At 38.8% G+C, this 27,678-nt stretch overlaps 1 protein-coding gene across 5 annotated transcripts; it reads left to right on the top strand.

Annotated features, from left to right (window-relative positions):
• Positions 1-11,819: 11,819 nt before the first annotated feature.
• On the top strand, positions 11,820-27,426 carry rbms1a (RNA binding motif, single stranded interacting protein 1a). Of its 5 annotated transcripts, none has more exons than XM_079483322.1 (14): positions 11,820-12,157; positions 16,397-16,566; positions 19,973-20,031; positions 20,414-20,505; positions 21,305-21,462; positions 21,547-21,626; positions 21,731-21,837; positions 22,052-22,098; positions 23,343-23,430; positions 23,518-23,565; positions 24,129-24,239; positions 24,360-24,440; positions 24,570-24,651; positions 25,130-27,426. In XM_079483322.1, the coding sequence occupies exons 1-13, from the start codon at positions 12,101-12,103 to the stop codon at positions 24,645-24,647; spliced, it is 1,176 nt and encodes a 391-aa protein (XP_079339448.1). In that variant the 5' UTR covers positions 11,820-12,100; the 3' UTR covers positions 24,648-24,651; positions 25,130-27,426. The 5 variants fall into 5 exon arrangements, with proteins under 5 accessions (XP_079339448.1, XP_079339445.1, XP_079339446.1 ...); XM_079483319.1 differs by having other exon boundaries at positions 11,824-12,157; positions 21,731-21,846; XM_079483320.1 differs by having other exon boundaries at positions 11,824-12,157; positions 21,731-21,846; positions 24,573-24,651; positions 25,130-27,425.
• Positions 27,427-27,678: the final 252 nt, after the last annotated feature.

Below are 27,678 nucleotides of genomic sequence, written 5' to 3'. Positions count from 1 at the left end.
ACTCCATCAGAACAAACCCTTCGAGTCAGTATTAGGTCATGACCCACTGCTTTACAACACACGTGTAGGAAGTGGACATCTGCTTCATGATCTGGGGGAGGGATAGAGGAAAATATATACATCCACACATAAAAACACTTGTTTATATAATCCCCGGCTGACCTCTCACCTAAAGCAACGCTTCACCATTGATCCTTCAATACAGTTTATTCTGTCTCTTGTCACATCGGCAGTGACACGATACATCTACAAGACAGAAACCTATATGGGTAAACGTGAAAAAGATGGACGCTTTCTGCACCACAGTGTCCATGTAATGTGAGTTAGTCATTTACCCAACGGTTTCATCTCTGTTACCAGAGATTGTGGTTTGAAACTGATCTTACATTAGCACATGCAAGGAATGTGTTAAAAGCAATCATGAACCCATATCGGTGGTGCTGGTGGGGTGGGGGTGGTGGTGGTGGTTGATGTCATACAACTGTTAGCGTGAGAGGAGAGAGGAGAGAGGGGGATGATGCGGGTATATACAGATTAAGATGCACTGTAATTGTGAGGGCCAATCTTTGGAAAAATGTACTTGCCGGCAGTGACATTTGTGGCCAATTTAGGTGGTCCAAACTAGTAATAAATGCTCATATAATGGCTAAATCATATTTTAATCTAACAATATGGGTTTGATATAGAATATGAAAGAAACTAGCCTGATGATCTACACACTGTATGTGTGTGTTGTGTGAAAAGAACGGGATGGAAATGGTTGTTAAAACCAGACTTCATTTCTGGTATGTCAGTAATGCGTTATGACCCCCTCCCCAACACACACACTCCTTTTCTCTTGTGCACAAATGCCCCTCTAACCCACTCAGGGGAGCTCATTCCGTGGAATCTCGTCTCCAGACCTCTTGGCCCCCTCGGCAATAAATGCCTCCAGCCCTTCTCCGACCACCCACCCACCCTCTCCTGCAGGACAGGATCCCCTTACAGCACTTCCCTCTGGTCAGCAGGAGATAAGACTCAAGACTTGAACTAAGAAGCGCACATCGGCTCGATACGTCTAATCAATTCAATTCAATTTTATTTATATAGCGCTTTTCACAATTTGCATTGTTCCAAAGCAGCTTTACAGGGGAAAATAAGAAAACCACAAAAAAGGTAAAACACAGTACTTGAAAAGTTTAACTTGTTATATAAACACCTAGTAAATAATATCTAATGTCAGCAGTCTCCCGGTGGGATTTTTTTTGCATATTTTGCATCAAGTGAATGCTTGGCTGAAAAGATTTGTCTTTATTCTAGATTGAAATTGGGCGAGTGTGTCTGATCCTCGAATAATATCAGGAAGGCTATTCCAGAGTTTAGGTGCTACGTATGAGAAAGCTCGACCCCCTTTGGTGGATTTAGTTATTCTAGGTATTATCAAATCTCAGACCGAGTTCTGCATCCTGCAAGCCCGCATTACGTTCCATACTATCATGTTACTGCATTAGAGCCTGGGCCTCTAGAGCGGATAAAAGCTTGAGGATGTAGATGTTAACTGCATGGCTCACGATAATGGAACTGCTCGGATTCAGGAGCGATATTAACAACGTAGCTGACAAATGTGGAAGAGATCGGAATGCGAGTCATTAAGTCAACCTGTGGGGAATTTCGTCACGGGCCGGTGAAGGATGTGTGTTTTGGTGGGTGAGTGGTGGTGGGGTAGGGGGGGAGGGACGATGGCAATTCCTGGAATGCTAAGAGTAAAAATTCATAGATCGGATTACAGGAAGGAAACCACGAGGAAAAAAACAGCGAGAGGAAATAGGCATCAAACCGCCTCCTGGTTTTTAAGCCAGTAGAAGGCCAGTAAAGTATGTTACAATATGAAGCCTATAAAGGTTATGAATAAAATAAATAAAACACATACTCCTAAGGGTCAAGTAAAGTATACTTAAATAATTTACAAAATAAGTGTCAAATAAACCAACTGTCAAATGCCTTGGTAATGAGTTTGCATAAGTTTTCGGTTGAGACGTTAACAGATGTAGATGAAGTATTAGCAGTCATATTTTAAACATTTCATCAAAAATGTGGATTTTTGTGCTTCCTGTAGCCATTTCGTTATTCTGGTTGACCCATAAATGAAAATTCTGTTATCATTTACTTACCCTCAATCTGTATATAAATGCCTTCGTTCTGATGAAAACAGAGAAAGATATTTTGAAGAATGCTTGTAACAAAATACCATAGTAGGAAAAATTGCTTTATCAATATCTTTGTTCTGTTGAACACAAAAGAAGATATTTTGAAGAATGTAGTACAGCAAACAGTTCTGGGGCACTTTTGACTACTATTTAATTTTTCCTACTTTGGGGGGCAAAATGTGTCTGGTTATAAGCATTCTTTCAAATATGTTTCTCTGTGTTCATCAGAACAAATACATTTATACAGATTTGAAACAATTTGAGGGTCTTGCCTGATCTCATGGGGATTCGTAACTATTTTACGAGGAGGCTAATTCATACGAATTCATTTTCGATGTGAATCAAATCATACGATTGTTAAAAAGCAATACTGAAGCACCTCCTAACCTTACGTCAGTTGTGTCGCACTTAAATGTACAGATAAGATCATACAAATTCATACGAATCAACCACCTCGTGAGAACCGATTTCTTTGAGGCTCTTACCTGCAAATGATTCGTCTACATCATTCGTTTTTGAGTTTTATTCATGAGAAAGGACTCGTTCAATCTGATCACTGCGCCAAATTTCAAATTTAGTTAAGAGTTCATTCCAGTCCATTGCTATGCAGATGATCTGGGTGGTTGCTACGGTGTTGCTACTGTAAATTCAACTTTCTTGCTTAACAAAGGAAAATCATATCTGTTTGCACACCTCACCTCCAAACATCTCACGATATGAAAATTATTAGTCTGAAGCACCAAAATGCATTACAAGTTACGTTCCAAAGCTTTATAATTAGGGTTAAGTGCGAATTCCTCTTTTCCTCCAAACACATGTGGTGTAGTTTTCTGCGGTCTGACTGGGATCTTGAATTATTTTCTGACTCACATCCATTTGGCCAATAAGTGAACCGTGTTTGGGAGCCTCCCAGTAGGTGATCACAGTGGGCCTTAGGGCAAAGGAAACTCCTCTGGGAATAAGAGAACAGAATATCCCATCTATTATTCAGCAATGGAGTTTGAGATGTTGCTGGCCGAGAGCTCGCAGTGAAATATAACCCTGCTCTTCTGCTCCTTAAATAGAACCAGCCCAGGTTTAGTTGGTTTTGGATCTTGATAAATGAACGAAAATGCTATAGAAGAATCAATCATCTGTGAGAGAGATTTTATTTAAGAAATCTTATAAGGAACAACTTGCTTTGGATACAATGTAATTGTTTGCGAGAAGTTTGGAAGAAAAGCGTATGCAGATGGCAGCATGACCGTGGATTTCTGCTTTGATTTGTGCCTTTAACACTACAGCTCTGAATTTACTCATTCACTGTTATTTCCAAGAGATATTTTAAGTTCATTCCCTGTTTACGAGAAGCGAATGAGTCAAGCCTATTATGTATGTTAAATTGCTTTCAGCTGAGCACAACTGTTTCCTTCACAGCGATTTTAACATGCTTGTAAAAGCGTCTACTCTTAAGTCTATATGCCTAAACCGGCTTTCCTGTTACACTCTAGCCTGGCTCAGATCTGTCAATAAGCATCATGCATGTTTAATGCAGCAGAATTGCCGTACAGATCGCTTTCTGAGAAACTCAAACCACAGGGTTTGAAATCAAAAGAACCAGATCTAACATTTCCAAGCACTGCTTTTGAACATGAGCCAGGAAAGCGATGCTAGAGTAGATAAACGATCAACGTGTGTCTGATCGCATGTATCAGAATAGATCAGGATCTGACTGAGCAAATGGATCATTTTCTCAGACTGAATAATTAATGAGAGGCAATGCAAGAACATAAGCTATTTACATCCATCCCTCAGGAAAAATGATCCAGCCTGTCAGATAGGCTACAGTGTGGCACGTCTCTCCATCTGGTAATGTTGATAGCTGTGGAAGAGCTAAAGCTTCAAAAGCTTGGTCATTTTTGAAAGTCTCATGTTTCTTAATGCAGGAATAATAGCACATGCATTAGTTAGATATTAACATTCTTGAGACTGCTGTTGGATCTACTGAAAGCTTTCATATACGTAGGTGGTTTGAGCAGCAGCAACATAAACAAACGTTATGTAGCCCAGATTTATAAGGATACTTCACTCAATAATGAGATGTCTGTCATTGTTTATTCACCTTCGAGTTGCTCCACATCTGTATCAATTATAATAATGGTGAGAAGTATATACTGTACTGTATAACCAGACAGATTTAGCCCCCCATTGACTAACATGGTAGGAAAAAATACAAAGTGCCCCAGAACTGTTTGTAGTCCTACATTCTTCAAAATGTCTTCTTTTGAGTTCAACAGAACAAGTACTTTTTACTATTATTGGAGTCAACCGGGGGCAAAACCTGTCAGTTATAAGCATTCTTCCAAATATCTTTCTCTGTGTTCATCAGAACAAAGAAATGTATACTTTGGAACAACACGAAGTAAATGACGACAACTTGCAATAGACAGAAGCAAAAAATCAATAACTGTTAGTTTTAATATAATTTAATACACAATCAAATATCAATATAATATAGAAATATAATATAAATTATTATATAAAAAGATTTTTTACAATTAACTATATATTTATATAAACTGTATATAGATACTGTACTTATTATAAATTAAATATGAAATAAATTGTTGTATCATAACCAAACACGACCAGACCAGACATGTGCGTCTGATGAAACTATACTACTGCAGAAACAAATTAAGAGATCACATTTTCTATTATGTACTATTTCTAGGTACGTGATCAAGAACATTTTATTTTGTTTGTTTATTTTTGCATTCATTTAGAAAATATTGAAAAGGGGACAAAAAATATGACATTTTTGCAGATCTTGAATAGCCTACTTCAAAGAAAAGAAGGTCATATGCATGCTTAAACAATACTGTACTGATGTGTCTTCATGTGTTCCATGTGTCTTGTCATGCTGTCTTTCACATTGCTGCTGGATGATTTTATGTCACTCCTAAGGTTTGATTTTGTTGAATATCATCAGACAATGGACCGGAACTGATACAGTACATCTAGAAATGCTGATTAAAGGCAATTCTTTTTTTCATGGCTGTTAATGGGACGTCAATGTAAATATCTGTATTTAACTCATGAATATGACATGGGAAATGTTGAACTCATTTGGCCGCTGGGTTTTTGCCAGAATGCTTTTCTCTGTTCTCAGGGGACCGGATTTCTGACAGGCCACAGTTTATGACTGATGAACTGATTTTCCTCTGGAATGTAAAATGTGCTCAGTAAGACCAGCGGTCACACTGTAGTTATTGCAGATATCTGAGAATTAAGCGTGAACCTGAGGTCATTGGTCCCATGTGGGAAAGAGGTTATTAAAAACTAAGTGAAGTTCATGGATCATTATGAATGACCACACAGCTCTGATGTGTAGAAAGTGTAGAAAGGTTAGTTAGAAAAACGCTCATGTGGAGCACAAAAGAAGATATCTTGGGAAATGTCTCAGTGGTTTTGTGTCCATATGGAAGTCAATGGGGGCCGGTGTTGTTTGGTTACCAACATTATTCAAAATATCTTCTTTTTCTGCAGAAGAAAGATTGCAGGTGTCTCTACCAACAAGTGGCTTGTTTACAGCTGCCTCTGTATTTACATTTACATTTATGCATTTGGCAGACACTTTTACCCAAAGCGACTTACATAGCATTATCCTATACATTTTTACATAGGTATCTGCAATCCCCTCGGATCAAACCCACAAACCAACAACGCAATGCTCTTCCCACAGAGCTACAGGAAAGCTACAGGAAAGTATTTTAATATTTTAATAATAAAAACGAGTTTTTGCATAATTCACCTTTAAAGTTAATGCTTTCCATTGCATATTCACTTGTGACCTTATTATTCTCTGCAGACTAAATAAAGACACCGACTTCAAGTGAAGTGTTTCCTTATAGTAATGTGGAAAAAATGATCAGTTCAGAGCTATGCATTCTCACCAATCGCCTGTTTAATGGAAACTATGAATACTTCATCAAAATCTGTTGTTGAAATGTGTCAGGTAAGGCTGTGCATCGAACAGTGTGGGCTTGACCTTTCCCCTGTTACCATTCATGAGCGTGTCATGGGAGATTAGCGTGTTGTAGAAAAGGAGAGAGAAAGATAGCACGTGCTAGCCGAACTGCCCTATTTGTGTCTGGGCGTAAAGCCAAGCGTTCTGACTCTCAACCCTGCAGCCTTGAGAGGGGCCACCGGTCCTTTAAAACAGACCGTTGTGAAGCTTCTCTCCAACAGTCTGTACGCACATGTTAACGTGAAGCCGTGTGAGTTTACCTGTGCGTGTAAACGAGTGCGAGTGAACTCTGTAAGCGTAGTGTGCTTGTTGTTTGTGCAGCCCTGCAAATTTATGGAAAAAGAGGTGAACGCAACAGGGGATTGCACAAACTCAAGAGCAGAGACTCGGCCCTCGTTGCACGCAGACTCGACACTGTGTTTACAGGCTCAGTTTGTATGGTTGCACGGCAACGGCATCAGCCCAGTCACTGCGGGCCACTATTGCTTTGTTTTGCAGTGTTGTAACTGTGGGGAAGAGTGTGTGTGTGTGTGCGTGTGTGTGTGTCTGTGTGTCTGTGTGTCTGTGTGTGTAATGGGAGAGGAATGCATGTTAAAACCCATGACTTTTGGACAGGAAGTGACAGAACCCCCACATGATTCTCTCTGTGTGTGTGTGTGTGTGTGTGTGTGTGTGTGTGTGTGTGTGTGTGTGTGTGTGCGTGTGTGTGTGTGTGTGTGTGTGGTTTTACTAGTATGCAAGACAACTTTTTTTCAATAGTTGTGGGTGTATACATTTTTTGGTGTAAATCTTAGGGGCCAAGAATAACATTAACATTATCTCCTTTCTCTCCTTGGTGTGCAGAGAATGTGCAATCTGCATTCATGTGTTGACTCACACACCTGAGTAAAATCCATATCTACAATATACCAGAATATCGTTGCTGTCGGGTGGAAACCACATATGTTTAAAGGGGTCATTTGACGCGGCTAAAACGAATTTTATTGTTTGCTTTAGATGTAATACAATAAGTAAACTAAATTTAAGGTTTAAAAAACGCTGTATTTTCCACATATTGTGCATGTTTGTATCTACTCTTCGCTCTGCATTTCTGAATCGCGCTGATATTTTACAAATCTCATCGCTCTGAAAAGCGAGGTGTGCTGTGATTGGCCAGTTCACTAGTGCGTAGAGATTGGTCGAATATTGCACGGAAATGTAACGCCTCTTATAAACAAACTACCATATCATACAGAGTTTGTGTGAGATAGAAACAAGCTTGCATTACAGAAGGGAATGGTAACATAATAAATACCGTGAGTGCATCGGCCCTTCTTGATCAACCAGTGTTACGCTGTGTCTCGTCACGACTCAACAAAGACAAAATATACTTACAGGCTGCGAAACTGAAGCGCCAGACAGCCCTTGCAGAGTTTTAACTATTGGAATTGCCCCACTTTTTAACAAAAGCTTCCGTGCCCAGCCGGTCTTGATCTCTCCCAGATTCGTGAAGCATTCTTCCGTGAAATGCGCTGCACACACTTGAATATTCGGACTGTACTTTTCTGGAACAGTATTGTATATAAAATGTAACTATTTGTTTTTAGTTGCCTCGTCCTTTGGAACGAAACACACATCGTCTCTGCAACATGGCTGTGCCAGCGACAGCACAATGAGATTTACAAGACCTCACTTGCGTTTAAATTTTGCGGTCTCAGTCAAATCCTGTTATGAACTGACGTAGATTTGCCGGGATGTGGTTACATGAGGCGTTTCAGGCAGGTCTGGATGAGGATTCGATTTAGATAAAATACTTATTCTGTTCCGACACTTACATTTTTGCAATTTTACGTTTCTAATACATGCATAGGCAACTTATAACACACCAAAGACAAAGAAAAACACATTTCCGGCGAATCACCCCTTTAAAAGTGCTACTTTTCAGGAAGCGGATATTCAAAACTTTATCGATGAAATAGTTAAACAATGTCGACAAGCTTACATTGCTTAAATATTTGCAAAACCCACTAGCAAACATAAAGGGTGACCAACAGTAATGATTTATGAATAAAAATAAAACAAAACGAATAAATAAATATTTAAATCACCTAAAAATCATGAAATACCATTTTTTTATTGTGAAGGAACCACGCATAACACCCTAGCAACTGCATAGTAACAGTTGGAAACTGTCGTCAACACCCTGGAAATGTGTCACCCACTTTTGCATGGAAATTGATTTAAAAAATAATAGAAATCGAGATATTATTTCACTGTAAAAAACAGTTCAGAGTCCAACTTAAAATGTTCTGATTATAACCTTTCCTGATCATTTTTTTTCAATTGGCTCAGTATAAATGCATCACTTTTGGCAAGTCATTGTTTTAAAGGCGTTTGTGGATTTTACAAAACTTTAAGACAATAAAAAAGGTTAAGAGATGACTGAATTTTCTTAACAATGTTAGCATTTACTAAACTGGAGAGATTCTCCAGTTTACCAGCATTCAAAAACATTGTTCAAGATCATTCTCAGAAAAGCATATTTCATTGCTATACATCGCCATGTTGAAGAAGACATCTATCGCGCCAATGACCCAATAAAAAGCCAAAGTTAATTAAGCTGACAATGTCAAACTGTAACAGGCACAATCTGCTGTTCTACCTGCCTCTCCTCTGTGCCCTCCCACAATGCTGAATCAGAGCTTTCTGCCTCTCAATTTCTCTCGCTCTCCTTTCCCATCTCTGTTGACCTATTGAATTTTTCCTCTACAGCTTCATGGACTGTTGGGCTTCATTCTGTTTGACCTCTGGTGTTCAGTGACTGACCCTGTGCTGTGCGTGCACTCACCCCTGGAGAGATACAAAGCCTCGGCTGAATTTCCCTTCATCCACCCAATAGAGACCTGACCCGGCCAAACAAAAGACACCTCGTCGAACAGATCTGGGACACTAGCAGCAGAGAATACAGAACATAGCTTGCTTTTCAAGCGTTTTCAAAGAGCTTGACCGCATCGAGTACCCTAATTTACCTACGAGTAAGAACTGCCTACTTGCATAAATTACCCTCACAATTTGCTCGGACACCAATCACAGTGGGAATTATTAAGCCACGTTTTTTTCGCTTAGATAGCATATGAGATGCTTTAAAAGGTCACTCACACATATCTTTTTTAAATCAGTATAGATGTGGTTAAGATGGGTGTACGGCTGTCCTATCCAAGATCACTGAAATACTCTCAGCAGAACTCAAATGTGCAACGTCAATATTAAATCTAGTCCCAGCTGACATTAATGACATCCAGCTAACAAAGATTGATGAGAAATAAAATGTAGTTGTCAATCTTAGAGTATCTATTTATAATAGGAGACAGTTCCAATTGACTGGTTAAGCTTTAACTAAAATTTAGTATTGATACCAAGTTGTGGTTCGAGTTGTATAAGGTAAAAGAAGGGGTTGTTAGGTTGACTGTGGTCTTTTGGTGTGGTTGTGGTTATTGGTTGGGTCTGAAAGTGGGATTGTGACTTTTTGTGGTTACTGTGGTTCAGTCTTTGATTTTACAATACAATTGAAATGTTTGGGGTCAATTGCTTTAAGTCGTAAGTCGCTTTGGATAAAAGCGTCTGCATGCTTAATGACTAAATGTAAATGTAAATTGCTAAAAAAAATTATATTTAAGAATAATTTCAGGCTCATTAAAATGATGGAAACTCACAAATGTAATTATGGTATTTAGGCTTTAACTATAACTCCAACATAAATCTAAAGTTATTCTTTAGCATCATGACTGTTGCCAGCATTTGCCTACACTCATAAAAAAGGTGCTTCAAAAGGTTCTTCGATGCCATGGAAGAACCATCTCGTTCCAGAACGAACCTTTGACATCTGAAGGTTCAAAAAAGGTTCTTTGTGGCGAAAAAATATCTATAAGAAAGAGATGGTTCTTTGAAACAATAGTTTTATTTAATTAACACTGCATATAGGAATTTATAGTCTGTCTGATATTTGACCTGCGTTAACCTTATATGTTTTGCTTATAGTCAATGTTTTCTGCAGCTGCTTTGTAACAATGAAAATTGTGAAAAGCGCTATATAAATAAAGCTGACTTGACTTGAATGGTTCTTTGTGGAAGCAAAAATGGTTATTCTGTGTTATCACTGTGAAGAACCTTTTAAGTCGAACAGAAGAGTTCCCACCAAGATTTTGTACACAATACATCACTATGTTGTCACTAATACTGAATATTTTTGTCTATTTTAAATTCAAACATTTAGGCACACGCCTTCAGATAAAAAAAATAATTTTATTCAATTTACACGATAAAACCCGTTTTTAACTGTATATTGTAATATTATTGTTTGAGAGTTTGATGTATAGAATGTGTTTGTTTTTAGTTTTAGTTTTACTGTTTTGTTTGATTTGAGATATGTTGTTTGTTTTGCTGAAACTACTTAGTCAAGTTGTGTTCAAATAAGCTATGCATGAATGCAACTTGCATATTACAGATTCAGAATTTAGCTGTCACTCTGTATTAAATGACTTAATGTAAGAAAGTATGAAAAACATGATTTGTACAGCTGGTCTATTTCTCCAACACAAAATGGTTCTGCTCTTCACATAATCAGAGCTCTGTGGCCTCTGCTCTGAATCACTTTGGTTTTCTGCCTCACTAAACTCTCACATACATCACATTAATGCGTGTGGAACAAGAAACCTCAGTCAGACAAGAGTTCATAAAGGGAAAAATCAGCCAGTCAGTGTTTGCGTGTTTGTGTGCTAATAATAAGAAAAACAATTGCATGCCTTTACTTAGAGAGTAAAACTGCATGACGAAAGAAAACATGCTACTTTTGACTCTAATGCAATTTTTTAAATGACAGAGAAACTACTCTTATTCATACTGGATAAGAAATCGTTTTACCCTGCAAAAAGACTAGTCGATTCAAGACCCAAGCACATTTAAACATCATTGTGTCATTTCGGTTAATTTAATATTTGTTTTGTACCAAATTGCAAACTGCCATTGAATAGCACTAGGTGTTCCTTCAGTCAGTATATAAGCTGTGAAATGTGATTACAGAGGAACATTACCATGACAAACAGCAGATAAGAAAGGCCCTGGGCAACACGGTAGGAGGTGTCATTTAATTTCAGCCTTGTTATTACTGTTGCAGGGGGGAACTTGTTCACACCTCTGTCTTTTGGTTTGTGTTCCGAATCTCACAAAGTCGAGTTAATACTATTTGGTGCATCAAAATGTAAAGAAACTCTTCATCTGGGTGTAGTATCTGTAAGTGGGACTGTCCTGCAGGTTACTGCTGTGTTTCTATGGCTGTGTGTATTACAGCTGGATCTGATGGAGAGGTTGTGGAATGTGTTGCATGCATGCGGGATTGAACCAAACCACATGAAGGGGGAGACGTTTAATGCGTACTCATTGTAAAACCCTATCCGACTGTGTGTCCACGTAGAGTTTTCAAACATCAAGTTGTTTATAACTTCTTATTCACTGAATAAATTACATCGATGTGTATTTAAGAAAACATGCGTCGTAAATATGAATGAGATACGTCATCACCCTGCTATCTGACACGAGAATGGATCGGTCCTCGGTAGGTGGGTCTTCGCTGCGGGCAACAGAACCGAGATCAATGAACCAGGCGATTTACCGAAACTGGTCGGACAACCCAAGGTGGGAATAAACCATCGGTTAACGCGATCGCGCGAGGTTTTTATTACTATTATTATTATTTGGCAGAAATCGCACCTCCTCGAGCACGGATTAACGTTACCACTTTACTCCGATCCCAACATTAAAAGTGCGATGTGGAAAACCTGCTGTTCTCTACTGTAACCTAATATCATCTATCTGATTTTGAGAGTAGATTTTTGTATTCATCGTTGGGTCAGATAACGCACGGGAATACATGATGATCTTCGCGAATACGGCCAATCCGCTAAGAACTCCGTCATACCGAAAGCAGGTAGGTGAAGTGAGACACATTGCAGTTGATGATGATGATGATGATGATAAAGATATCGAGCTTTGTAGAATGGACTCACAGAGGGTCTATAGACCCTTTACCTGGGACAGATATTATTTAACCCCTCTTATTTGTGTGCGCGCGCTACAACTGCTGTGTTATAAAACTGAACTGTGCCTTAGATAGGCTGCTTTGTGAACTCACCTGATTAAAAATAATGCATAAATTCGGCAAACACCTAATAATAAAGGCCTCAAGATGCTGTCTAGATAGGCGGCTCACTAGGTTGTGAGACACAGACTTTGCTTTTTGAGTAACGTTATACCATTCCACTACTATCGTCTGGTTCGGGTTAACTAATCCGCTGTCGTTATTAGTCGTCTGCATTTATAAATTAGATTTTCTAATTCAGATGTCGTTTTTACACATTAATACTATTTACTGTAGGCTACTATGGCACAATGCGGCATTTATAAATTCTATTGACGGAACCGGAGTCCGGAAACCAGTTTCTTTTTCTTTCTCTTTACTTTGGGATGTTACAGCGAGTTTAGGAATATAAAACTGCATCAATGGCACTGTAATAAAGGGATATTCCGCTTTATTACATTTCAACATTTCGTTATTTGCGTGCATCCAGGTTGTGTGGTTTTAAAGCTCTTGAATTCGTTCCTCGCCTCGCTTTAAAGCGTCACAAAGTGTACAGTACGTCACTAATATGAGTGGCGTTTAAAAAGATCGTCTTTAATATTCCCAGAGCTGGTGTTAAAGGGTGGAGTGAGGCGAGGATGAGAGAAGTCTGTGATGAAAGTCTACCATGGCAACTTGCTTTAGGAGATAGTTGGGTGTGTTCTGAGGAAGAATCGCAGCCTATTTGATATTCATGATTGCATCCGGTAATTAGCGGACCGGGTGGGCGTGGCCTGTGAAATTATATTTGACATAGCTTGTCGTATGCGTTCCGTTTCTGTAAATGTGAGAACTTATGACGCACTCACGCACACGCTGCGTGAAATCACACATTTACACATGCATTTGCATAGGCGCTTATATGGCGCGCTCAGAGAGGGATGGCCTGTGATGGAGGTAGCACAAGTTAATGGGCTCCAAGATTTCACAGTTTATAGGAACCATATGGTCTAGGATGACTACAGCGCATAGCTCAGGACCCGAGGGACACGCAGACGTATGAGAAATGGCTTATCCCCGCCTTGCTGGCTCTCTCTCCCTCTTGCACTCTCTCCAACTCATTGCTTTTTCTCTGTCATGGTTACCCTTCCCATGACTTTGGTATTTTCCCTATCGCAAAATGGAAGATGTTCCTATGGCAGTCAACAGCGCCAACATTTATAGCTCTCTATGTTGAAAGGTAAAGTAAAAAATGAAAATGCGGGACCTTCTGTGATCTGACAGATTGATGCGGAAACTAGGACATTATCTCCATCTGTCAATCCCGTTCACCTTTCTCATTTCAATTTGTGGATGAGCTCTTTGTGTCCCCCAGCCTTTTCTGTTGGCTCAATCCTGTTCTGCTTTATGTTCCCAACAAATCATCGTGAGTGTGTGGTTTTCACGCTGCCGTGGAAGTAAAGTGGCGCTATCTCTTGCCTCGGTAATTAGGAGACACTAACAAGCTTATGGAGACACGTCCAGTTTCACCTCAGTGCACAAGTGCTTGTGAGGCGCTGCCGGGGAAATGGGTCAGTGTGTCAGAAAACAGAGATCTCCCACTAACCCCACTGAGATACTGTCAGGTGGGTTTTTATGTGGTGTGGCCACATATTCACACAAACCCGCATGCAAGTGAGCTCCTCTACATGAGTCTACAAGTGTATGCTTTCACTATTGAGCAGCGTTCAAGTGTCTGTTGTTTTTTTGTCACTTTTTTGGGACAAGAACAGTTGCCCGGTGATGTTTAACAGGCAGCCATTTTGTGACGGCTGTGAAAAACGAAGCCGCTTTAATGAATGACTAAGAAACAGGAAGTGAGTCAGTGATGTGGGCTGCGGTGGCCACTGTTCGGGGTGGGCGAGAGGCCCACACATCCTGTATCCCAGAGCACTCCTGCATCATATGATCGTTCTCTGAAAAACATTCCTTCCTCTCTGCTCAAGTAGAGTTCTAGAGAAATCACTACTTCGCTCAAGGGATGCAGTTTTGGTTCCCCAAAAACCAACTATCAACTTCAAAATTTAAGAATGTTGTGCAGTTGAGTGAGTTTGATGATGTTTTTTGTAACCAACAGTTGTACCACTGGAACTGAAAGATGGATAAAAGCATACCTCAATAAAAGTTCTGACCATGCATTGTTGTTGCGGTTACATGACCTTGTAAACACATCATAAAAGAATAGCTCACCCAAAGCATCTGTCATCATTTACTCTGTCGTGAGTACTCTGGTCATTTCAATACATCTGTTGATTTGGTTCACAAAACTGAATGATTCACTGACGACAGTCTTTAGTAAATGATGACTTTTTTCATAATTTTTTTCCATACCGACCACTAGGAGCTTTCTGTTTTTTTCCTGTTGCAAAGAAATTTTAAGCAAATGCGGCTGTCATTACTTTCACTTTTTACTCAGCTGTCCAATCACAATGCAGGAGGGTGTGACAAATTTCACAATCGCCAACCATCTCATCCTACTTGTACAATGACTGAACAATGCAAGTAAAGTTAATATTATTGCTGGTCTGTGAGTATCTACATTTGTACCAGATGACATCCCCAACTTTGCAGAATAATAAAAGTGTTAAAGACCCCCTGTGGTGATTTTTTTTATGTTGTTTATGTGATGTTTATGTGTTTTAAGACAAACCATAAAACTGCAGTTTACCAAAGACAGTTTAAGGCCACATCAACACGAAGCCAAAGCTTTCGCTATCCAATCTTTTTTTCCTTTTCACGGCGTCGTCTCAAGAAGATATCTGCGTACACACAAAACCACTAAAACCGACTCAAAACGATGTAGAATAAATGCCAAATAATTTTGTGGCGCTGTAATTCTGCTACAAAGAAGGAGCATGCGCATACACTTTGCATGCTCAGGGTGATGACATCATCGATTTAGAAAATATATGGATTGGCTGTACACACGAAAACGCAAGGGAGGCGTTTTCAGATTTATCCACTCTGGTACCTGGTTTCCAAAATAGCGTTTTTTTTAGTTTGGACGAAAAGCCGATACGATACAAAATCTTTACGTGTACAGATAAAAATGTCTCTGTGTGAATGGCCTTTAAAAAAGCGTCTGGAATTGCAGAATGCGGAGCATATTCATGCATCTGCGTATACTTAATGAAGGTGGGGTGTAGAGTTAAATTCAAGCTATGTTAAGGCAGGAAAATTGTTATAAACGTTCATTTGATGGTCAACAATTAGGGATACAATTATAGACTGCAGGGGACCTTAATAAAACAAATCGCAAACCAATCTGCAAAATCATGGATATTTTATATCATAGCTGGTGAAGTGCCTCCACAAGTGCCTCTCAAACATCCTCAGAAGAGCGCTAGCGTGTTTAACCCCTTAAAAACGCTTCAATGCACCCACAGCCTTATCATGCTTTTCTTGACTGTCTTTATACATGTGTAAAAGAGCCGAGGCATCAATACTAACTTTTTAAATTTCACGTGTAAGAAAGTTTGAGTAAAGAGACATTAAGAAAATAACAACAGAAATGTCACTATATGGCAGGAATTGAGAGCAGTAGGTGGCGCGTTATGAATTTCCGCAGTGTTAAATGGGCTTTCTACCAGTAAAATGGTCCCAGCACTTTCTGTTCTGGAAGAACGCGTAGATTGGACTGATATGAGTGTTGAAGGGCTGACTGTGCCTGTAGGCCTGTTTGTGTTTTGCTTTAATGGGAATAAGACTGTGGGGAGTTGGGATGTGGGTAGACTCACTGGTGATGACTGAGCGTGCAATAATAACACCAGGTCACTACAGATACAGATAGAGGTATAGATATCATCATGACGAATGGACTGGCCCCTACGCAGCATGTTTGAGGAGAGGGTGAGAGGTGTATTATCTTTTTGCTCTAATACCTGTAATGTCTCAATGAGTGAAGATTTTCTAATAAAGGAGTTTAATATTGAAGGAAGAATAAGAAGGTATTTATTATCTGTTTCAGCAAACAAAACTACACAAATCAATGGTCGCTAAAACAGTTTAAGCCAATGGTTGAGCTTTTGAATTCGATCAAATCAATGAAATTGTTGTTCTTCTCCTTGACAGCCTCCAGTTGCTCCACCCACCCTCCCCATGGCCCCGCCCAGTCCGAGCACCAACAACAGCAGCAGTAGCAGCAGCACGACCGGCTGGGAGCAACTCAGCAAAACAAACCTCTACATCCGCGGGTTACCACCAGGGACTACCGATCATGACCTTGTCAAACTCTGCCAGCCGTGAGTACTTTAGTCAGCGGTTACTGTCATGTTCTTCTGACAGTCATTCCATTCACGTTTATGCATTTAGCAAACATAATACAAACTGACTAAGAGTGCAGTCAAGGTATATTTTTCTATGTTTCTAAGTGTGTGTTCCCTGGGTTTCCAACCCATGACATTTGCATTGCTGGTGCAAGACGAATCAGCAAGATTATCAATGATGAGAATTTATGACAAATGCAATTTTATTTTTGTGTATTTTATTTATAGTGTGAGATTTTAGCAGGTGTCTGTCAGCAGGCCGAACATTGGTTGTCAAACCCTCATGAGCCTGTTTACCTTAAAAACATCCACAACAATTCAACTATCTTCACCACTAATATCCAGTTAAACCTCACCACCCACGTTGCTGATATTATGGGGTCTATTGAAATGCTATATAGTTTACAGAATATTGTGGAATTACCACTTTAAATCACATATTTTCTATAGTATTTATTTCATATGTTTAATTTTATTATAAATATAACTTAAGTCAATTGTTCATTTTTTGAGTATGTGAAACAGGACTATAAAACTTGCTGCATCATCTTCACTATGAACTAAACACATAGCTTCTTTCAAACAGCGAGTGGTGTTGAGCTCTGAATAGGTTATTTTTTTAATTTTTAATTCACCTTTGCTATCCATCAGCCTGGAGGTCATACCGAGTGCACTCAGTTGTGGGATACAGTATGTGCATTGTATTATAGTATATACAGCCATGGAAAAAATGTCTAGATGTGTTGTGTCCATTATCCTCAGGAGTGACATTAAGTCATTCAACAGCAATGTAAAATACTGACAACATGACAAGACACATCTGATAAAAATTGATGTAGAAATATGACTGTTTTATTGCTTTTCTTTGCAGTATTTGGGGTCTGTTTTTGACCTGATACTCCAGTGTTCATTTTCTGCAAATAAATGCAAACAAAATCATTTGAAATTTCATCATTGAAAATATTGTTAGGAGTATTGTAAGGATAATTTTACCTTAACACATAAAATAATCATTTTGACATGGACTATATATTTTTTTCCGTGGCTGTGTAAACTATTCCTGTGCATGCTCATAACATGACCTCGAACTTTTTTCACAAATGGCAGATAATGTTGATGTAGAACTCCCTATTCACATCAGACCTCTCTCTCTTTCTTTGCTTGTGGGTACACGATGTCACCATCTGAATCATCCCCAGTGTGTTTTGTGATCCGCTGGTTCATATCAGACCAGTGTGTGAGCAATGCCTGCAGTATTAGGCCAGCAGCCGTGATTCAGCAAAAACTGAAGCCTGAAAAGTCGCACGTCTATCAGAGAGTTCTGAGAATGTTTCCAAAACATTTGTTGCGTTGTCTAGTTCCCCTAAATGATTGCGAGACGGCCGCTGCTAATTTTAATGCTGCTGCACCCAGTGAAATATCTGGTATTGTTAACGTTATTTTGCCATCAGTGTGTCGTATCTAACACAACGTTATATTATTCGTAAACGTGTGTGTGTTTATAACTGCGTGAGAGGGCTTTTACAGCAGTGGCGCCTTGATCCTGTGTGTGCTCCATTCAAACATTCTTACCCTGGCTTAATTTACCCCTCACAGCCCCCGGGAGAACAGCCATCGCCATGGTAATCCCTCAAATTGATTGTAAAGAGACAGTTGGGGGGCCCATAATCCTCTTGGCTTGTGTCCTGGTTAAAAGTGAAGCCGGGGTCATACATGCATTCCAACTGTACACACAATACCACTGAATTCATGCTTGTTACCAGCGGCTCTATATTTCAGTTAAATCACCATATGTAATGTGTCCGTTCAGCTTTGAGGTCTCGCGTGACATTGTAACCTCGCTTTCCGGTGGCGGATTGATTTGCTTGATCCGCATCAGGCAGAAACGCAGTCGCTCTGGGAGTCGCTGACTGAATTCCGCCGGTGGGGGCAGGAAACGGGCCTCCCCGCTCGAGCACACGGGTCAGGGGCAAGGTCATGCGGTCCTCCAGCTTGTGAAGTCTTGTGATCCGCGCGCGAAACACGATTGGCTCTGCTTTTCCCTCCCTTGTGTCACGGGACACGCCTTTTCACAACAAGCGTTTGCTTGCGCAGCACTTCCAACGTCACACCGTGCATGAATAAACATTTATTTATTAAGCCAGGGAAATGCTTCTGTATATATGACAGTCGAAAATAGGGCCCTTGGTGGAGGGGAATGAAAAATAGCCCCTTTGCAGTCAGCACTACTGTCACGGCTTGCGCAAGCCCCGTGAGGGACGCGTCAATAAATCTAATCCTGCGGAAATGCGAATACATTCACAAGAAACACAGTCGTTCCAATTCGAGTCCAGTGGTTAGCGCACTTCTTCCATGACTCCTATGTTGTGTTAACATCACACCCTCTTTTCTGTCACTTCTATTTACCACACATTAAAATAAATGAAAGGGAAAGCCTAAAAAATAAACACATTGGCTGTGTTCAGTAAAGCGTACGACTGTAATGGGGAGCGTGCAGTATGTATACTGTGCATGCACACTATGCAAATTTTCTGTCTGCATGCAAAATAGGGATGACCTAATATTTCCAGAAACACGCAGGGTATCAGAGAGTTGTACGGAACTGTATCCCACAATGCAATGTGCTTGACCTGACCTTATATTACCTGTGTGATGAATGAACTGTTCTAACAACTGTGAAAGCTTTCTTCATGCAGTATCTAGTAATAATTTATAAAAATAATAATAATTGTACTATTAACTGTACTTTTAAACAGGTATCTTACCCTAAAATACAAATTCTGTCATTTATTTACCCATTTTTTCAGTTTAAAACCTGTGTATGACTCTTTCGTCTGTGGAACACAAAAGAAGATATTTTACAATGGAAGTCAATGAGGTACAATTATGTTTGGTTACCGATATCTTCATTTGTGCTCTGCAGAAGAAATATAGTCATGCAGACACGACGGATGAGTAAATGATAAAATATAAAAAACAATTGGGCGAACTATCCCTTTAACACTGTTTCCTTACATGCTAAGCACTGAGTTTTTCTTTGGACGGTGGTGATTCGTGTGCTGTAATAACAGGCTTCACATAGACTCTCATTAAAGCAGCTCGGCCCTTGTCTGTCACACAGCACCCGGAGTGACGGCATCAAGTGTCTGCAGATGATTCTGTCACAATCAGCCCTTTGTTTCTGCATTAAATGTGTTTAAAAAGGACTTTGAGAGCTCTTTTGGGTGGTGTTATTCTTTCTCAGCTCGGGGATTATTGAAGATCTTGAGTTTCATGTCCTGCAGGTCATGAATTCCTGTGCTGTAGTGTCATTTAACACAACGACTGACTTGGAGAGCTGAGCCATGGTTAACCTCGCATGTTTTGCTCTCTTTGTAAACAGATATGGTAAAATCGTGTCCACTAAAGCCATACTTGACAAGACTACAAACAAATGCAAAGGTTTGTCATGTAATTCTATGTTTACTTGTAACTGTTGTGTAACCAAGGTCTAACATGAACATTCGATAAGCCCCAAATTGGCTTTGGCGAGTAACTAAAACACAATAAAAATGAATAAAGCTCAAAATGCGACGTCTGTGGACAGCTTGATATTTATCTTCTAACATATAATTATGGTCTGATATGTAATACCATCATTGTAGCATGCTTATTGTTGGACCTACGTATGAAATAGTCATAATATAACCTCAAATAATGACTTCAGATATATGATGTTGTGGCCTCAACATTTCCCAGAGTAAGGATGTATGTTTGGTCTAGTGGTTTGTTTCAGATTAGGTATTCTGTGTGTGTGTGGTAAAGCATTGTGTCATTTTGGTAGGATATGGGTTTGTGGATTTTGACAGTCCTGTGTCAGCACAGAAAGCCGTTGCAGCACTTAAGACAACTGGAGTTCAGGCTCAGATGGCCAAGGTGAGTCAACGCTGACATCACTTTTTAATCTGTGTATCATGCCTCGTCTGTTCAGATCGTTTAGGAAATAACTGCTTTCTTCTCTCTTCCTTTCCACTCGTCCATTCACACACTCATTTTCTGTGCACGTTTGTGCGGCAGAGAAGTACTCTTGCAGAAATCCTGCAGTGACCTTCTCGCAGGTTCTGCCGAGCGCTTCTGCCTGCATCTTCAATTTTTAATCTGCCCTCTTTTTCTTCCTTTCTGTTGTCAGCATTTTACTCTCCCACTTTCCAGTTAGCGTGTGTGTGTAGCGTGCAAATGCATTTGATGGTCATGTGTTGAGGAATGACGTCTATTTCTGTCCGTTCCCTTTTTTCTGCTGATACATGTAGAATAGCTTTTTACACACTACAGCTTCAGTTTCGTCAAAGAATGACGTATTTAGAAAATTGCAATAATACTATGTATTCTGTATGTTCTGTATATTTTCATATTCAAAACTACATATTTCTATATGCACTTAAAGCTGCTTTCCAACAATGCAACAAAACTGTGAAAAGCGTTATAGACATTTATTTGACTTTTGTTATTTAAACCTCGGTTGTTAGAATTGTATAGTGTTCGCAAAGCTCTCACATCAAAAGAAACGTCAACCAGATCTGCAAACTTTCGCACCCTACCTTTTTTCCACTGTACATCTCATATCGTGTTTCACTTTGAAATACATTATATAACTGAATTAAAGTGGGTTTTGAATGACATTTTAACATTACGTAACTTCATTCCGTGTGTTTTACTATATATTGTTTGAATACAGCAACAGGAGCAGGACCCGACTAACCTGTACCTGTCCAACCTGCCCATTTCTATGGATGAGCAGGAGCTGGAGAACCTCCTCAAACCCTTCGGACAGGTCATCTCCACACGCATCCTCCGTGACACTAACGGAGTCAGCCGGGGAGTGGGATTCGCCAGGTCAGTGACAATCTCTTCATGTGTGAAACGTTGTCAGATACTTTCTTTCTCTGTGCGGATGTGTCATTCTCTCTTTATATTCAGGATGGAGTCCACAGAGAAATGTGATGCTGTGATCTCTCACTTCAATGGGAAGTTCATTAAATCCTCCTCTGGAATGCTGGGTAAATACACACACAAGGACATATAATAGTTTCGTCTATAGGCTATTTTGAGCCTTTTTCTTTGTCCGGTACAGTAAATGAGATGATGTGTGTGCGTATTACAGGTGCATCAGAGCCGTTATTGTGTAAGTTTGCTGATGGCGGTCAGAAGAAGAGACAGAGTCAGGCTAAATACATCCCCAATGGCAGATCCTGGACACGAGACGCCGAGGTGAGACTAGTAAGTCCTGTTTCTATTTGTGTGCGTGAGGCTGACAGACGGCGAGGGGTGTGTCATGATGTGAAAAGAGCCATTTATATTTGTTACTGCGTAGGACATCATGCATTGTTTGGTTCTAGTTATTTTGCCTTACGCAAATGTATTTTTTTATATTTTAACTGCAAACTAATGTCAACCGCTAAAAACAATTCTTGTACTTTTTTAGAGTGGAATGACCTTGACCTATGACCCCAATGCTGCCCTTCAGAATGGGTAAGAAACAGGGTACATACAGTATGTGTATATATAGGAAATATTTACATAAATATATATAAATCTATATTTAAATATAATTTACATTATGAATAAATATGTATCAGAGGTCTAAAGTACTTGATTATTTTTACTCTCTAGGATAAAATATGTTTACTTCATAAGAGTGTTTTTTTTACTTCCCTACATTATAACGCATAGCCTATATCATACTTTTCTAATGATATAGATACAACATTTGATAAATATATGTTCATTTTTACATTAAAGAGGTATATTAAAAATCATAGTATTTTCTTGCTTTTGATCAAGTAATTTTACTCCAATGTTTTTATGTAAAATTACTTGAGTAAAAGAAAGATAATAGATTTGTAATGTACTTGAGTAGTAAAGGAAAATGTCAAGTACACTGTGTGCATTGTAATGTAAGGAAGTAAAGCAAATAAAATTGCCCTAATAATGATACTTTTTACTAGACACCGCTGATATGTATTACTCCTATTTAAATATATACATTTCATCATCGGACGCGCGCGCACCTGACCCCCAGTTAACTTCCGTTTTGTGTTGGGCTAGTATCTAATAAAGTAACAATTTATATTTAATTTATGTTCATATTAATTTGTATTATTATTTTACTGTTTAATAATTGTATGTAATAAACGATTCGTTGAATTTCGTTGTATGTTCATTATATTAAATAAATAATTTGTTGCATTTAAACGAACAGTATGGTACATTGACATCTAGCGTTTGAGCTTGGTATTGCAGTCTAAATTAAAAATATTGGAGAGACAAGTTTAGCCAGGTAACGGTTCTTCTCGGTTTCTTTTGATTGTTATCAGAAATAACCTACAGGCACTCTATTGTTTGTGAATGTGTACCGGAAGTTTAGTTGGGGTCATGTGCAGTAACGTTTGTTTATGTTGTTAAGATGAAACGTCTATATAGATATAAATATACACGCCACACCCACATTCATTATATAAACAATTGATTACTTGGGATTAATCGATTTGACAGCCCTACTTTAGAAACATATAGCATATTTCATAAAAAGTCCAAAGCACGAACAATTAAAATAGTTTTAGACAATTTTTATCAGTACTCAGTTGCATTTAATAAGATACAAGTATATTTGTTATCAAAATCTCTCTCAAAATACCAGAAATATTTTCACTAAACTCATTGCCATGTATAATGAGGTATCGGACTCATTTATTCTTTTATTCAATGTCTCACAGGTACTATGCTGCTCCTTATCCAATGGGGAACCGGTTGATGGCTCAGCCAGGAATGTCTCCATACATCTCTCCCATGTCCACTTACCAAGTACTCTTTCTCACCTGTCTCACATTCACGCTATGTTGATATCAGCACCTGCTACCTGATCTAACATCTGTGTATGTTTGTCTCCAGATACAGAATCCCTCATGGATGCATCAGCCTTACATCATGCAGCACCCAGTAAGACCCAATGATTCTGCCTCTCTCTCTCTCTCTCTCTCTCTCTCTCTCTGTCTCTCTCTCGGATCACAGCATCAGATGGATGTGTGTGTGTGTGACGTCAATGTGAAATCACACTCACGACTCACGACACACTCACAACTTTATTTATGTAATGTGTTGCATTTCAGAGTGTCACTTTATCCAGGTGGAATCGATTGAATTGTGAGCAATTATCGAGCCTTTGTGGCCTTAGTGATGTCAGAAAAGTTGTTCCGAGAGAGAAGAAAGTTTTGACATTTTGTTTAAAGATAACAAATATTTATTGTGTATTTTTGATTAAATATGCATTGATGAATCATTCCCAATAAGATTGGAAACATGTATTGAGAAAGTACATCAGTGTTGAGTGCAGTGTTGACTCTAGGATAATAATGAATTCCCTGTAGTATTTACCAAGTCTATCCCCATGTGGGCAACATATCGCTGGTTTGCACTGCAATTGTACTTGAATAGTTTCCTTCTCTTTCCCTGTAGATGTCAAGTATTTGTTTTCTCATTATGTCCTCATGTCTCCACTGCAGGGAGCAGTTCTGTCGCCCTCTATGGAACATCCCATGTCAATGCAGCAGTCCGCTATGTTGGCTCCCCTCAGCCAGCAGATGGGCCATCTCTCTCTGGGCGGCACTGCAACGGTAGGATCCTCTCACACAGCTTGCGCTATTATGGCATGAGCGAATATGATAATTAATAAATAATATCAGCACCTGTGTTTTTAATAAATCCACTAAATTCCTGATTTTGCACTTCTGCAGTTTATTCCTGCCAACACAGCAATGCCAGGAGCTTACATCCCTCAATACGCCCACATCCAGCCAGCTGCTATCCCGTCTGAGGTCAGTTCTGTACTTCAGTTTCATTTATAATGCAGGTTGTTATCCTCGTTTGTCTGTTGTTGTTTTATTGAACCAATTATTTTGGATTTGGTCTGGATGAAAATGTAATTTTGTGACTGGTCATTTTAGCAGGAAACTAGTGTACAGCCGCAAGAGGTTTCCTCTTCTGACCATTCATCATATCCTTTCCAACCCAACAAGCAATAAAATGGTAATTCGTTTTTTTTGTTGTTCTTGCATTCATATTGTTATATTACGTATATTTTTTATGTTGTATTTAAGATATATATTTTTTTCATATCTAGAAATAAGGCAATTTAATACAATTATTATACAGTAAAATAATACAATTAATGAATATTAAAATAAATGATATAAAATATAAATAGTTATATTATTAGACACTTGTCAAACACAATCCGGAAGTTAACTGCACGTCCGATGAATATTGGTCTATTCAATAAAGTTGAATACAATAAAATACAGTATACAGAAATAATTATCCCTCAATTATTGCTGGAGCATTCATTTGCTGTAGCACAAGTAAAAATATAACAAATAACTCTTAGATCGATATAATATTGAACAGCCATGAATGAAATAAATGAAGGTTGTATTTATTGTTAAATATAAAAAAATGATTCGCAGAATTGTTTCTTGAGACTGATTCTGTGTTTGTCTGCTTGCAGGTTAACTGTCTGAGGTCAAAGCCAGACACAGTCCGCTTCTAGTTACTATGGTAACAGCTTCTGCTTTCTTTTAGAGGAAGTGACATCAGAGGAAGTGACGCTCGTGCACAGGTTTCAGAAAATGTGTCCACGGTTTAATCAACTGATTCACGCAATCAACGAGAAACCTCAGAAAACTCTTTTGAACGTGCAAATGTTTTCTTCAGCAACCAAGACAAGGCAATATTCCACCATCTATGGACATAAAAAGGGGAGCAGAGTTTTATTTTGCTAGAAAGAGGAAGGAGAAGATGGCAAATGCTTATTTTTTACCAAGGACTATTTACGCAGACCATGTCTGCGAGTAATGTAGAGTGCGCTGATGGTGATAAGACCTTTCGATGCATGACATTTTTTAAAATATGGTTTTTAATATGTTTTTATAGACAAAATATTTGCCGTTGCAATCAAAATGAAGAGTTTTTTGTTTGCTTTTGGTCTTCCACTTTTTGCCTTTTAGTAGTGGATGGGGTTTAGAATGATGTAATGCTTGCTGGCTATTGGTCCTTATTCCTGTCTCTAAAAGCAAAAGCTTTCATTTTTCCTTTTTTTTATTTTGCTCTGAAGACGTTTTGTTTCAGGGACTGTGTGTCTGTTGTGGATACGTTTTTTATTGAATCCACATGTAAAGTCTGTTAGATATAGAAGCTAATGTTGAGATGAAGATTAGGTGGGTGGGCGGGGTTTGGTGGGAGGTGGGGCATGACTGCTTGGGTTGAGTGGGTGGGGTTAAACTAGTTGAGGTATGTGTGGGTGGTGGGTGGGATTTATAAAGGGATTTGGGAAAGCTTACATTTTCCCTTCTGTTTTAGGTTGATTGTGATGTTTTTCGTGCCATTTTTTATTTATTTTTCTTTTTTCGAACACATCAAACACATGAGGATTTCTTTGATGTTCATTACAAGACAGAAGTGCAATGTTTCATTTGTTAGGAATTAGAAAATGTATAAATTTACTTAAATAGCGGAGGATTTTCTACTTTGCAAGGAAATAAAAAAATTCAGCACTCTGTAATTTGCAGAAAGATCCATAAATCTTAATGCTAAACGGATCCATTTAGAAATGTATGAAATCACAGTTTAGCAAAGGAAAAGTACCCCAAAACTTCTGAATCTGATAAATGATTCAGTTCTTCGATCAAAACAATGTAACAAACAGGCAACTTGAAGGCAACTATGACACTTTCCACCAAAGACTTTTTCTTGCCTGCTATTGATAACTTCAATAACTTACAATAGTATGGACTACTACAGTGGATTTTGGAAGAAAACCTGAATGGTAGCCTGGAAATTTGCATCTGTTTTCCTCAGTCTTTGCTTTCTGCTTTCCTCTAGTTTTCATAAATGTGGACACAAGAACATCTCTGAACAGGAAGAAGGAATGACTTACTTACAGGTTCATAACACGGTTGTAAACAAGCCTGTCGTCTTTAATACATTTAGTTTAGCCGAATTCTGTGTGTCTGTGTGTGATTGTGTATTTAGATGTGCGGGTCAGCTTGACCTTTGATCTACCTCAGAGTTGTATCTGTTTTCTGATTGGTCGGGTTGCAGGTCTATCCTGTCCAATCAGATGTAAAAGGACCGGCTCGGGAGCTGGTGTCATGCAGAACTTCATCTTTAATGCGTCTATTTGTCCTTCTCTTTAATAAAACATCTGTGTTTCTGTATCTGTATGTCTTTCTGTTGTCGCTTTTGTTGTTGTTGTTGTTTTTTACATGGCATTGTAGTGTTGAGCTTGACTGTGTGGAGAATTTCTGTTTGCGTGGAGAATTGTCTGCTGAGATTTGTTGTCCATTTTCTTCCTGATAGGATTCGCAAAAAAGGCTTGTGGAATTTTTTGTTCCTGCGTTTGTTCGTTTTTGTACCAAAAAACCCCCATAAATTACATTCTCTGGATGTTTCGTTGTTTGCTGGAGCCTCTTTGTGTTTAGAGGCCTGATTTGATCAACCAAAGTGAAATTTTATCATGATGAATAATGTGTCAAAGAGCAGCACATATGCTTTTGGACAGCCACGGTTCAAGTTTCTGAAAGTTAGTTATCCACACAGTGTAATACTTACAAGACTGTTGTTGAAATGCTGAATTTTTAAAAATGGGTTTATTTTATAAACACCTGCCACTTGCACGTCCAGAAATAAAAACTTGCTTTTGTGCTCTTTTTCTATTTTCCCCTCATTTTTATTTAAATGTTTTTTTTTATTTCTATTTTTCTGTTGTGAAAATACTTTTTTCAAATTAAAAGAGCTCAAACATTTGCTGGGGTTTTAATTGTGTTTTTGTGCATCTGAGTGGGAATCAGCGTTAATAGTTTAGATTTTAAAAATACGCTTTCAAAGTTTTAATTTTAGAAAACTAAAATAAACTTGATGGGAATGACCGGTGATTTCACAGCTGTATGAATGCATACTTGTGCGGGAACCATCAAAAACCCCGATTTTCTGGCTGAGTTAAGAACACATATGGTAGCTTGAATGTAAAAATGCTGTGAAAAACAGTTAAAGCAACTG

The sequence above is a fragment of the Barbatula barbatula genome (genome assembly GCF_947034865.1).
Source record: "Barbatula barbatula genome assembly, chromosome: 20".
Lineage (NCBI taxonomy): Eukaryota > Metazoa > Chordata > Actinopteri > Cypriniformes > Nemacheilidae > Barbatula > Barbatula barbatula.
The sequence above is the reverse complement of the archived record's forward strand: the minus strand, read 5'-3'. Positions and strand labels throughout refer to the sequence as shown.